The sequence below is a fragment of the Asparagus officinalis genome, chromosome 4, assembly GCF_001876935.1.
Source record: "Asparagus officinalis chromosome 4, Aspof.V1, whole genome shotgun sequence".
Lineage (NCBI taxonomy): Eukaryota > Viridiplantae > Streptophyta > Magnoliopsida > Asparagales > Asparagaceae > Asparagus > Asparagus officinalis.
This window is the reverse complement of record NC_033797.1, coordinates 143,294,232-143,307,672: the sequence shown is the minus strand read 5'-3', so window position 1 is coordinate 143,307,672 and position 13,441 is coordinate 143,294,232. Positions and strand designations below refer to the sequence as shown.

Genomic DNA, 13,441 nt, shown 5'->3' with positions numbered 1-13,441 from the left:
GAAAATTGAGGTGAAGAAGTGGGTGATGCAGTGGACGGGGAAGCATGATCGGTAGAGTGGAGGAAATTAAAGTCATCAGAAGTAGAATAATATGGAGAATCCTCTTCGAACTGAACATGACGAGATATATGAACTCGACGAGTTGCGGGATCATAACAACGATAACCTCGATGTTCTGAACTAATTCCTAAATAAACACAAGAAACTGCTCTGGGAGACAATTTATCACGTTCGTGAGATGGCAGAAAAACAAAACATCGACAACCAAAAACGCGAACTAGATCATAACGGGGAGGATGAGTATAAACACGACTATAAGGAGTAGCACCGGAAAGAGAGCTAGATGGAGTGATATTAATGGCATGAGTCGCGGTGAGAATAGCCTCAGCCCAGAAACGACGAGGAACAGAGTAAGAAATGAGCATTGATCGGGCAGTATCGAGGATATGACGATGTTTGCGTTCAGCAACACCATTTTGCTCATGAGTGTAGGGACATGACTGTTGAAAGATAGTCCCATGAGAGGACATGATAGAGCGCATGGCAGAGGATAGGTACTCTTTGGCACAATCAGAACGAAAAACTTTAATACGAGATTGCCATTGAGTGAAAATCATAGCAGTGAAGGCTTGATAAGCAGTAAGTACGTCAGAGCGATTCTTAAGTAGGTAAACCCATGTAAAACGAGAGAAATCGTCGATAAAACTAACATAATATAAGTAGCCAGATGAAGAAGGCAAAGGAGCTGGCCCCCAAATATCAGAATGTACTAAATCAAATAAGGAAGTGGATACAGATGTACTCATTTTAAATGGTAAAGCAGTGAATTTAGCCAATTTGCAACCAGCACATGACTCAATACTAGAACTAGATGATACAGGACCAAGTACTCCAGACTGAATAAGACTCTCCAGCCTTTTATTACACACATGACCAAGTCGTCTATGCCATAAATTGGCAGGAAGCGAGGTAGAGGGTTTTGACGAACAAAGAGAAGCAACAAGAGAACGTGGACGTATGGACTCTGGAAGGTGAAGATATTCCAGAAAATACAGTTTGTGCCTCCTACGACCCGCCCCAACCGTCTTGCCCGTCTGTGGATCCTGCACAATACAAGTATCAGAAGAAAATGAGACAAACAGGCCCGCCATGCATAAAGAGCTAATAGAAATTAAATTCAAGCACAATTGTGGAGCCACATAGACGGGACCAAGTGTTAGACGACCAGATGGATCATTTTGTGGGGTAATAGAGCCATACTGAGTAATGGACAATGGTTGTCCAGCAGCTGTGTAGATAGGAGGAAGAGAGGATGAAGTAAAGACAGAGGATAAAAGTGAGGCATTACAAGTCATATGAAAGGAACAACCAGAGTCAAAAATCCAGAGATCATTCATACCAGAGACTGAAGGATTAGCTGAAGAACCAGCAAAATACATACCAGAGAGTTGTGCGGCGGATGTAGAGGTGATATGTTGAAAAGCATCAAGTTGACGGCGAAGACTTTCAATAGCTTGAATAGTAGAGTCTGAAGTAGTAGAAGGTATAGCATTGGCCAACAATCCTGGTGTACGAGAGGGTTGAGACTGAGGGGGTCGCCGACCACGTCCAGTACCTGAGGAACGTAACTCAGGATGAAGCTTGAAGCATGTCTCAATGCGGTGTCCTTCCTTCTTACAATATTTGCAAGAGAGCTTAGATCGAGCCTGTGGAGAGGGAGCCTGTGGAGAAGTATAATTCATAACAGGAGCAGTGACAGGTACAGACAAAACAGTCTCGAGTGAAGAGGTAGGAGTGTCTGTTGACAAATTGAGTCGTGCTGTCTGCTGCCGGGTCTCATAAGCAGTGAGAGCTCCCATAACTGAGGCCAAAGTCGGAAATTGAGGCTGGTGAAGTAGTTGATCAGCCATAGTTGAATATTCAGGAAGGGACTGAAACAATTGATGCACCTCATGCCGTTCGTACCAGGCTAGCCAGTCTTCATATGTGGAATTACGTCCAGGAAGCATGGAGCGTAACTCTGTCCAAAAAGCTTGCATTTGTCCAAAATGGGACTGCAGAGATGAACTACCTTTGCGTTGTAGAGAAATGCGTTGCAGAAGATATGCCTCCCGTGCACCCGAGCACTCAGTGAAACGCTCAGTGAGACGAGTCCACATGGCCTGAGCAGAGGGAAGCGAGCCAATCTCGACAGTGAGACCAGAGCCAACACAGCGAGTGAGATAATCCATAACACGAAATTCCTGCAATTGCCACTCTGAACTCTCCTTGACATAGAGAGCACGAGCAGTCTGAAGATCGACATCACCACTGCCAGAGGCAATAGTACTGGATGAAGCAACAGTGCTGATGGACGGTGGAACTGGTCCCGTACTGGTGAGATGATCAAGCAAACCAGCGCCACGCAAGGCATTGGTGACAATGGTGGACCACCCTGCCCAGTCACTTTGATCATTGAGGGGCAAAGGTGGTTTGGGAATCTTCTCTGAAGGAGCCATAACAGCAATCTTGAGACGTTAAGATGTCGAGATGCTGTTACTAATGTCGTTCGTTTGAGGCCGAGAGACGGCTTGAAACGACGATGCCGTTAATTTGAGACCGAGAGACGGTCTTGAAACGACAATGCCGTTAAAATAGAACCCGAAGGTTAGAATGAAACCCGAAGGTTTAAAATAGAACCCGAAGGTTAGAATGAAACCCGAAGGTTTAAAATAGAACCCGAAGGTTAGAATGAAACCCGAAGGTTTAAAATAGAACCCGAAGGTTAAACGAGAACGCGAAACGCGTTAAGAGGCCGCAAAACGACAAGGCCAAAATATCTGGCAGATGAACGCCAAATAATTAAAAATAAAAATAAAACATTAAACGGCTGCAAAGCAATAAGGCCAAGATTTGGCAAAAGAACGCAAAAGCGTTAAAAATTTTATTGAAAGGGAAATAGCCCTAGCTCTGATACCATGTTAAAGTAAGAGAGAGAGAGAGAGAATCTTGGGTAAATTTCCCTTGAATTGAATATTGAGTGTGCACATATATTTATACAAGTAGAGGAGTGTGAGGTTTGTTCTCCCAAGCAATGTGGGACTAAAACCCACTACAATACACTATTATCAACAATGCATATGCTCATTCACGAAAATATTCAGTGGATCAAGTCCGTTGCTGGTTTTAGGGACCAAGAGTAACAATCAAGATTTTGCAAGCAAGTTACAAACAGTCGCAGGAACTGCGGTGACTTGAATCGACAAAGCCTCTAAGCGGTTTCAATCAGGGAAAGAAAAGCTGCCAAGAACCAATTATCGGCAACGGTTTTCAAATTTCCTATACAGATATTATCAGTCCTTGCCAGTTAATTTGTCCTATAATCTGAATATCACAAAAAAAAGAACATACAAAGTGGTAGAAAGCACACCAGTTGGATAAGTTGCAGTCTATACACCAGGGCCAGTTCCTTGTGGTTGATCAGTACTGACGATGGTCACTGCAGTAGCATCTTCCATGGGCACATCCGATGTTGCTTTGGTCTCCACAACGTCTACTGGAGTTGAAGTCTGCATGGTTGTAGGCTCCTTGGGAGGTTGAGGAGATACGCTATTCATCTCATCTGCGTTAATATCCATCAGTTTGCGGTGTTTTCGGGTTTTCTGAGATGCCATATTGAAATCATTGGAAGATGCTGGAGAAGGATCATTAGGTGAAGGAGCTTTCGGGTCCAGAGATGCTGATAGTCTGGAAGTCTGCAGTGCTTGTAGTCTGTAATCAGTTTCTGGTCGCCTACAGACTTTTCTTAGTGGTACTATTTCCTGTTGTTACATGAATGAATATCAGTTCAAAGTGAACCAATAAAATAAGAAGAAATGTGAAGAAACTTAGTATTATCAGTGAAGTCAATAACCTCAACAAAATTTTCCCCAAAAAAAGGAAAAGAAATAAAAAAACTGAATGTTCCCACCAATTTAACTGTCTGTTTCATGTTTAGATGGACATAAGGGATACTAAATTAATAAAATTTGACCGGGCCAAGTCAGATTTGTTGATAAAACAGGAAAAAAGCACCCTTGCGAATAAGGGAAAACCCGTGTTTCCTTTAGATATGGGCACAGGTATGAAGCCTCCCTGGAGAGTAGAGTTACAAAGGATTACTTGGCTATAAATAACGGGCATTCAAGGGACCATATCCATCAAACTGTCCTCAGGAATTATATCACAAAAGCAGCTGTGAAGATTTGAATTTGAGTTCCCAAAGCAACAGCAGGCTCTAACATCAGAGACAGAAAACTATGCCAATGTCATTGAACAGCGACTGACAAACCTGACATGAGGTAATTAAGCAATGTGATGAAGGAAAGGTATCAGAGCACATACCTGGCAGGAGTAATAAAACAATATGATGAAGGAAAAGTATTACAACATGGCTGCTACGACAAGCTCATACTATGACACAGAGCACAATGATGGAATAATAAAAGTATCGGTTTGTCAATGGTAATGGGATGTCAACTGCAATTTCAAAGGAAATTTGAAATGAGTTGACTTGGTGGAGAAACCAGTCTTTTGAATACATTGAAGTCGATTACTGTTGAATTGTTTATACATAATGTTGCAGGAAATAGATAGCAATATCGTTGATAGCAATGTCAAAATAATGAATGCCGAAGAGGAAGTTGTCATTCATTCAGGCAGCAGCAGCAGTGTTTGTTGCTGGTGCAAAAGAGGTGGGAGGCAAGTCCATATTAATGACAGGAAGAGGCGCCATTAACCCAAAAAACAGCCGTTTGTCTATGTAGCATGGACACTGTTACTGGTGTTGTGTCAAACACGCACTGGCATAATGTTTACTGTATTGTTTCATGTCATCTTGCAATTACAAACTTCAGACTTCCTGCATCCAGAAACAACTTTGGTTTTGTGGTGTTTTCAGTACATTTTGTGTGTGGTCACAGTGTCAGTGATAATGTTGGTATGTCTTATCCATGCTTCATCATCAGACTAAGTTTTCCAAAGCGACAGAGTCGAGAGATGGCGATCCACAAAACATCCATACACACCCTTATGGCATTATTGCCATGGAAGTTCACTAATAATCAATTTTCATGTTCAAGTCCCGAAAGAAAATGAAAAGAGAACGAAATACTGTTGCATATATTTTTCTACTTGTGATAAGCTAATGGTAAAAGTATGTTTGATCAAAGCAAAACCAAAGACAAAGATTGTTTTAACTTTTAATCTCATATTCCAAGCTAAAGCATGCCCAAAAATGAAACAGAAAAAACGCCAAAAGAGATTACCTCAGACTGATCATGATCATAGCGAACTAGGAACCTACATCGACATCCACGAACATCATGTCTTCGCCTTTGCGCATCAAGTACATGTGCATCAAAATAGAGAGCTTGTTCCTTACCCTCCTGATATGATCTCAGTGAGGAAACAGATCCATCAGTACAGAAAATATAAAAAAGAAACATGATCAGAGGTGGAACAGAACAGTAAACTGCAAATCAGATGCTTACCTCTGAAAAAAAATTCAGATAGTATACAAGCTCTACATCAGTTCCGAAGCAGAGACAGGAAAACACAATCTTACGACTACTGGTACTCAAAAGATGATATCTTTTGATGCATCTAAAGTGACCAATGAATCTCTACTTGATCCTTCTCTATCTCAGCAAACTATTATATATCTTCTCTCATACTCGGTTTCAATTTTCTTTTATAAATTATCGTAACCTCCAGGTTTAGAACTCACCAGTCACCACCACTTCAGCTTTTTTAAGCTTTCCTATGGTGGTCTATATTTTCCGAAGTCCCATCATCTCTAGACTATAATCTTTCTTTATAAGATGACATGTCTGTTTTTCCTTTTGATTTCATCATCCTCTCATTAGTGCTGTTTAGTTAGTATACTACCTCCAGATTCTTCAAGCATAAACACTACGAGTATTAATCACATGTTTCCTAGTACAAGCTTTATTATTTCCTTGCTTTGACTTAATTAAAATGTGAAAGAGGTTCCCTTTCAATATTATATCCACAAACATCCCGTCCTAATATAAATTTCTTTCTCCCACAATATAACAAAATTTTATATCTGTAACTCTTCTCAATCTCTCTAAGCGTCTTACCCGCTTAGTTTCACACAAGCTATATTTCTTTATTCCAAAGTTTAAGCATTGCACTTGCATCGCAATTCGCAAGTTGGACGAAAATAATTACAAAATATTCTCGCATTTTTTTCAAGGGCATGAAAATTATACTAATATATTCAATACAAACATGGATAAGAGTAACATATCTTTCAGGTATTAATTGTTTGGAAGTATTCAAACGTTAAAAAGGTACTCTCAAGTTTCCAAAAAGTAAGACTAAGCAAGCAGCTAAGACCTAGGCTCTAGCCATGCATCAATGGTTTAGAATTTTAAATTTAATGACATAAGAAAATGTGAAATGAAGGAAATTCAGGAACTAATTGAAATAATGAGGCACAAGTTACAATGAAATATAATAAGATGCATAAACTTCTGGGCTGTGGTATTAGCCCAAAACAAATCCACCCAAACCTGAATAAATTTGACCGCATTCAAAAAATAAAACGATACTCTCAAGTTTCCACAAAGTAGGACTAAGAAACAGCTAACACCTGGACTCTAGAACAGCAGCAACAGTTTAGAATATATAAAGATGTACAACAAAATAGTTTTTTTATTTGTTATCTTTATTTTTTTTATTTTTTTGCCATGAATCAACAATTCGATTACTAGAGTTTTGTTCACCAAATATAGTAGGCTACATAAACTTCTAGGCTGCAATCTTAACCTAGGATAAATCTACCCAGACCTGAATATATTGATTTGATCTTGTTTTTAACTTCCTCCCTTCGTGCCTGAGTTGGCACATAATGCCATGAAACCACCTCCAACAGGTACGGCAAGTGGGTCGTAATTAGCTGACACCACGAAGACCACACTTAGGCTGCAGCCCTAGGCCACCTTTTGTGGTGTTGGAAGTGAATATAACATAGCTAGGGACACAAGGGAATAATACTTAACAGAATAATAGACTTCACATTCTGTGAGTCACTCCTGACATGTATTCGTTAGCAATAACTCCTGATGAGCAGTTTATTTTATGCATAATTACCCTTAGAGAGAGCAGAACCTTGATCTTGAGAAAAAGCTTGAAAGAACAGCATTTAGCTAGCATCAGTAGATTCAAGTTCAGTCTCAAAAGAGCAATTGCATCACAAAAGAAACAAGTTTGGCTTCTAAAGAAATATTGATTGCAGAAATTATATTTTCTCTCTAATGGAACACTTGGCATATGTTATAATCAAAGAAAGACTTCAATGAAACCAGTGATTTCGGTTCAGATGAGTTCAAACCAAAGGGGAAGGCTCAAAGAAAAATAGAATAGAGTAGATGACAGCTGAAAGCAGAGTATAAACTCTCCAGGAAGTACACACCTGAAAACAAAGTATAAGATCTCCAGGAAGTACTGCAACACACTCTGCATTTTCACAGGGAAGAGATCGTTGTCTGACACATTTCCGCACATTAACCCACTCATCCTCTTCGACACCAAAGCCTGAGAATCGAACCAGAACTTCCTGCGACAAACAGCAAGTGCTGAACATAAATATGTAACCCACTTATTTGGGACAATATTTAATTTTAAGCAGTCTTTTAAATATCGGTCAATAAACCAATATCATCGGCGATTTATCAGTTTTGGGGCCCTTCCGCTATGAAAAGTTCTATTTTAAATAGGTTATCATTTATGGATATTTATCGGCGATAATGCGGCGATAAAGTGAGTTATCAAAATATCGGAACTATCGGCCTTTTGTTTGGGTTTAGGTTTGCTCTTTGAATGTTTAAGAATTATAAACTATTTGTTGCTTTTGGAACTTGGTTGTTTGGTGATTAGCTTATGATTGTTTATGAATATTGACATGGCTCATAACTACTAAATTTCAACTTAGTAAGTTAGTTTATAATCTCGTGATTACACAATAAATATGTTGATAATTCTTCATTCTTTATGTTATCTTGTTATTTGCTTGTATGTTATTCTTTTTGTACTAACTATGCACTCGAATGGTTTCATCGTGCGATCAAGAACCAAGTTTTTATCATTGGTTAGTGATCCTAAACATGATTATTTACATTTTGGTATGTTTATATTTCATTAAGTATGGTTAGATTATATTTTAGGATATTGTAATATGTATATACACTATTTGGTAATATCACTCTGACAAATACTACTTATCCCCGATATATCCCAATATTCGCTATGCGATATGGATTTTTGACCGTCAAATAAATCCCCGATAACCGATATTTAAAACCTTGGGAACAGAGTATAAATTGATTACGATGCCCTATGACAAGTTCAGTAAAAATTTCTTAATATTCATTTTCCTCATACATGACTGTGAACAAAATCTCAAGTGAAATAAAAACATATATAACTATGCTACTAAAAGTTCGTCCTGGCAGAGGCTTTCCCTCAGAGGATATAAGCTCATACAACACTTGTCGCAGAATTTATGCTTAAAAGCACATGAACTTTTTTTTTCCATGTGTTAGAAACTTCCTTTGACCATATTTTAGGCAAGAGACTTTGAGATCATTACCGGATCACCTGTCTCAAACATTCTATGCGAGAGAAAGACTGCAACATCATACCTGCAGTCCAAGAATAATCAGCAAATTTAGCAGTTAAGACATCTAGAAACAAGACTAGAACGGCATGCCATTTTATAAGATACAGTCCAATATGGTTCCTGAATTTTGTGGAAAGCATACATAAAACAGGAAAATATTATCTATGGCAATAGAAATTAACTCAGTAGAATCTTCCTAACAAGAGATAGAGAGGTTAACGTCTAACACTAATTTTTTAAAGTGCCTTGCACGAAACTAATAAGATTTGAATCGGAAAACCCATTATGGAAGAAAGTGATGCCCTTTTTCAGATTTGCTTAATTCATAAGGATCTCCTCCATTGACATCTAAACTAGGAATTTCAAGATTAGAGAGCATGCCTATACCCCTTCCACACCGTTATTGTAAAAAGGACGGATATGAAAAGATATTGATATTTCAAAACAACGTACGTCCACCGTCTTTCATGAAAAATTATCCAAAATATACTTTCCCAAACCCAAGGTCCAGGCCTCCTGTCATCTAAAATCTTGAAAGAAAACAAACTAGCCTTTTTTACAAGCTTCATTTAAAATCTCTGATGCTTTATTCATGATATCATGTAGGTACCACCCACAGGACCAAACCAAGGTATTTCAATTATGTCCTTAAACACAAATCAGTGAAATGGTTGTCTGCTGAGGACCAACGATTTGCTGAACTTAAGAAAGTAAAAATTTGATGAAAAGAAATATAAGTATTATTGCATGTCCAGAGAAATCAAGGCCCGAAAGATTGCAAATTAGAAATTCTTCCTTTCATCCGTATGAATCATAGAAACTCCTTTTCCTAAGGGACATCAGAAATATTGGAGATGTTGCAGACAAAAAGGTTCCCTTCATTGAGATGGTGATTGTAGACGACCTTATTCAGATTTTTCTATAGTGCTGGAATAGGTTAAGGGAAAAACAATCAATCACTCACTCGGAGGTATTAAGTACTTCATGAATGTTTAATTACCATAAACACTACTGGATATCATTCAACAACTTCAGCCATCCCATGGTGAACTCCACTCTTCATATAGGCTTATCATTGCTGAGAACTTCATTCTATGCATCATGTGTCAATGCTTCGGAAAAATGTAAAGCAAAGAAGAATTCATCACTCAGCTTGGCGCTGCAAGTAACACGAAATCATAATTCAATTACGAGAAGAATCATTTACTCGTCCCATAATCCTCAGTCATCCCATGAATAACTGCATTCTTCATGTGGACACAGCATTGCAAGGAAATGTTCCTTTAAATTCGTGGTCAAAACCAACCAGAGTCTCTTGGTACTAACAAATGATAGTGCGACAATATCTGAAGATATAATAGGTACCACTTGATGGTAGAAGTGATTTGCCTTTTAGCAGCTTAATAGGAAACCTTTATCAGAACCAATGCTTCAAGAAGGTAACTTGATTTTTTGACTAAACTACTACGAATACAATCATAGGGTTCCTATCATCCCTTAATGAACTGCACTCTTTGATCGGAATTAAAATTCGAAAACAGCATGCATGCATCCTTTACCTGAAATTGACCAGCATTTGCTAATGATTAATGTATTTCTCATGTCTTACAAAATAACGTGTGCATCTTTAACTAAGCTTTGGGATGTGGGAGCAACTTGCTGAAATTCTGCAGACAACGTATCAATGGGATTAAGTAGCAAGCAAGAAAAGGATAATACTTGAAAAAATATAAGATTTATTCAACGTATCTGTGTAGGAGCCCGTTAACTGGAAAAACGATGAAACAAACAAACATAAGGCTTTGGTTTTTGCATGAAAACGTGAAAACCAAGACACAGACGTACTGAATTATACGAAAAAGAGCACAGAACATGCAGTATTCTGGTAGACAGCTTGTGACAAAGAATTTGTGACCGGAACAAGAAAGAACTGTCACTTACCACGCACCATCCCTAGCTGATTTTGCTTCGAACTCCACTTGAGCATTATCCGAGGGATTTCTTCCTGTATTTCAAATTGCAAAGTTTTAATGTTCTTCAAGGGCAATTAAAAAGAAGTATTGAAGTAAAGAAGCAATCTTATCAAATTGCATCAAAATACAGAAAACAAAATATTTATTCCATGAAGAACACAGACCTGGCATGTTCATTAAATGGCTTCCTTCATATTTACATAATTCTTTTTCAGATTTACATAATTCCTTTTTTATTTAAGAAAATTCAGAAAAGTATTCAGAACATCCAAAAGATTAGTTGCTGCATCTCATAATAATAACAATAAAAATAATAAATAGCAGGCAAATTTCAACATTGTCACAAGCTTGACCAATAATAATATTAAGAATATACAATGATACAAACACAATTGTGGTCCAAATTTTCATCAAATTAAATAGGTTTCCGAGCTTAGTGCATGACAGTTATCAGCCAGCAGTCAAAAGAAGTTTTTATATAAACATAATTGTGGTCCAAATATCACCAATGAGAAGTCTGAACAATAGATCGACATTTGACAAGGTAAGAGCAACGCAGAAAGTAAGTAAACTTGAAGGATTATTGTACTGGGATTAGACAATAGTTTAATTTAAAAATAAACCTGGTGGAGCAGAAATAGGAGGAGCTACATTTCTGAAGGCAGCTGAATCTTCCCGGGGCATAGGTGAAACACTTAGCTTTCCAGGAGCCTTGCCCAATTTCGCCCTTTGGGCATACCTTCTATTCTGAAACCAGTTCCAGACCTGTGTGGATAGCCAAAATAAACAGGAGTTTCAAAGCAAAATATTCTGGATAGAACTAATCAGAATGCTCTTAACCTGTTTTGGCTGTACAACAAACTTCCCAAATCGATCTGGCGATGCACTTCAAGAAGATAAGAACAAAAGCATTAATTTTCTTCTGATCAGTGTTGCAAAAACGCATGCACATCAATGCAAATATTCGCATGTTAACCACTTAATGTACATCCCATACCTGAACTTTTCTGCAAGGGAGCAGATTACTTCTCGAGAAGGTACTGTATTATGTACTTCTTGCAAGCATGCTTCCATTTCTACTACCTTTAAGTGAACCATCACAAGCTCATAACATACCATAGTAATCATAGTTATTAGTTCAGTAAGAAAATCCTAATAAGTATATAATTCATTGGTTTGTTAGGAACATAATACAAAGCAACTAGCAAGGAATGTTTCCACATTTACAACCATAAATAACAGATGATAATCCGGTCTAAGCAACATTTTCAAAAATGACATTTAAATATAGTCCACTAATTACTTAAAACAATTGCAAGTTCAAATTAAAAACTTAAGTAAACTACATAAAAATTTATCTGAAAACAATGGCTTTGTAACTCATTAATCCCAAGTCTCAGAGTATATTACTAGACGCATGCAGCATGCCTCTCCTTTGAGTAAATCAAGATTAAGAAAACCCAAATTTTCCTTAAAAATCAGAAATCGCATCTATAAGATAATCTCCAAGCTCCAAATCCATACAAATTCCAGCAATTTAACAGTTATCAACTAACTAAACACCCAACTAGGAACCAAAAAGGACGCTATAGAGTCAGAATCAAAGACCAAGACCCTAAAATTTTCAAAAAGGCGTAAAAATCACAAATTTGCCACCATAAACTCGTGTGCAAGATCAAATGCAGAAAAATTTGACATCACATTGCGAAAAGGGCAACTCGGAATGGAAATTAAAACCCTAATTTCTCGGAAGATTAAGAAATAAGACATGAGCTCGAGGCCGGAATCTAGGGTTCCGATCGGAGGTTACCTCGTTCTGCGTGAAGCGGAAGGCCGGGCCTCCGGTGCTCGGCGGTCGGCCCATTTAAGAGATCGATCGCTGGAGAGAGAGAAGTGACGAATATCTTCAACGGCTCTCTCCTCGTCCCTATTTTTCCTCTTTTCCCCTTTTGGGATGCTGTTTTTGTTTTTGCCCCCTCGTTTTATACTGCGAAATTGACATCGTCATCTCCGCTCACGTGATTTACAGTGGGCCTAGGGCTGGGCCCAGTTCAAACGAAATCCTTATATATTGTTGCAATTTTTTTTTTAAAGAAGAACAGCAGTAAAAACTTGAGAATTTCGTATATGTAATTAATATAGATTTTTCTCACTGAAAAAATTGAGCCGCCAGGAATTTTTGTCAAAAAGTGAGAGATACATACAAAAGGCAAAAATTCGGAGAAGGTCTTTATGTATTGTCCAAATATCATCTGGTTATTTATGTTTAGAAAAGCATCATTAACCTAGGTTTATTTCACAAACTTATGTTAACTCTCATTGATATGTCAATGATGTGGCGGGAAAAGGTGTTAGTGAAATTACACGCTTCCACTGTCATGTCACTGACATGTCAGCGAGATGTAATGATGTTTGTAAAAAGGACCTAGGATAATGACAAATGTAATGTGGGGGACCCTCGTCAATGTCTCACAATTTATAAATCATAAAGAACACAAATGATATTCAACTAAGACATAAGAAATCTCCACTAAAATTTTCCTTATAATTCATTTAACAAACAACTTCCTACTTAACTAGTTAGCACTGATGGTTCGACATATATCAATTTTAATTACATTCACAAGTGTCAGCATGCTTATGATAACAATATTATCAATAATTTCTTAGTCATAACTGTTAGAACCTAAACTTATAATTTCTAGAGTTTCGGTGCAATGGCGGAGGCTTTAAGATGATATCAGAGCAACCTTAGTTCACAACCTGCTAGCAGAGATATAAAAGTTGATACTGCTGCGAAAGT

General features: G+C 37.9%; 1 protein-coding gene across 2 annotated transcripts; it reads right to left on the bottom strand.

Moving 5' to 3' along the window:
- On the bottom strand, positions 3,103 to 12,601 carry LOC109839631 (protein SAWADEE HOMEODOMAIN HOMOLOG 2). 2 transcript variants are annotated; one of them, XM_020408135.1, is made up of 10 exons: positions 12,449 to 12,601; positions 11,636 to 11,721; positions 11,479 to 11,524; positions 11,262 to 11,403; positions 10,607 to 10,670; positions 8,636 to 8,687; positions 7,460 to 7,603; positions 5,286 to 5,405; positions 3,410 to 3,800; positions 3,103 to 3,318 (listed from the first exon to the last, which is right to left on the bottom strand). In XM_020408135.1, the coding sequence occupies exons 1-9, from the start codon at positions 12,500 to 12,502 to the stop codon at positions 3,429 to 3,431; spliced, it is 1,080 nt and encodes a 359-aa protein (XP_020263724.1). In that variant the 5' UTR covers positions 12,503 to 12,601; the 3' UTR covers positions 3,103 to 3,318; positions 3,410 to 3,428. The 2 variants fall into 2 exon arrangements, with proteins under 2 accessions (XP_020263724.1, XP_020263723.1); XM_020408134.1 differs by having other exon boundaries at positions 3,103 to 3,800.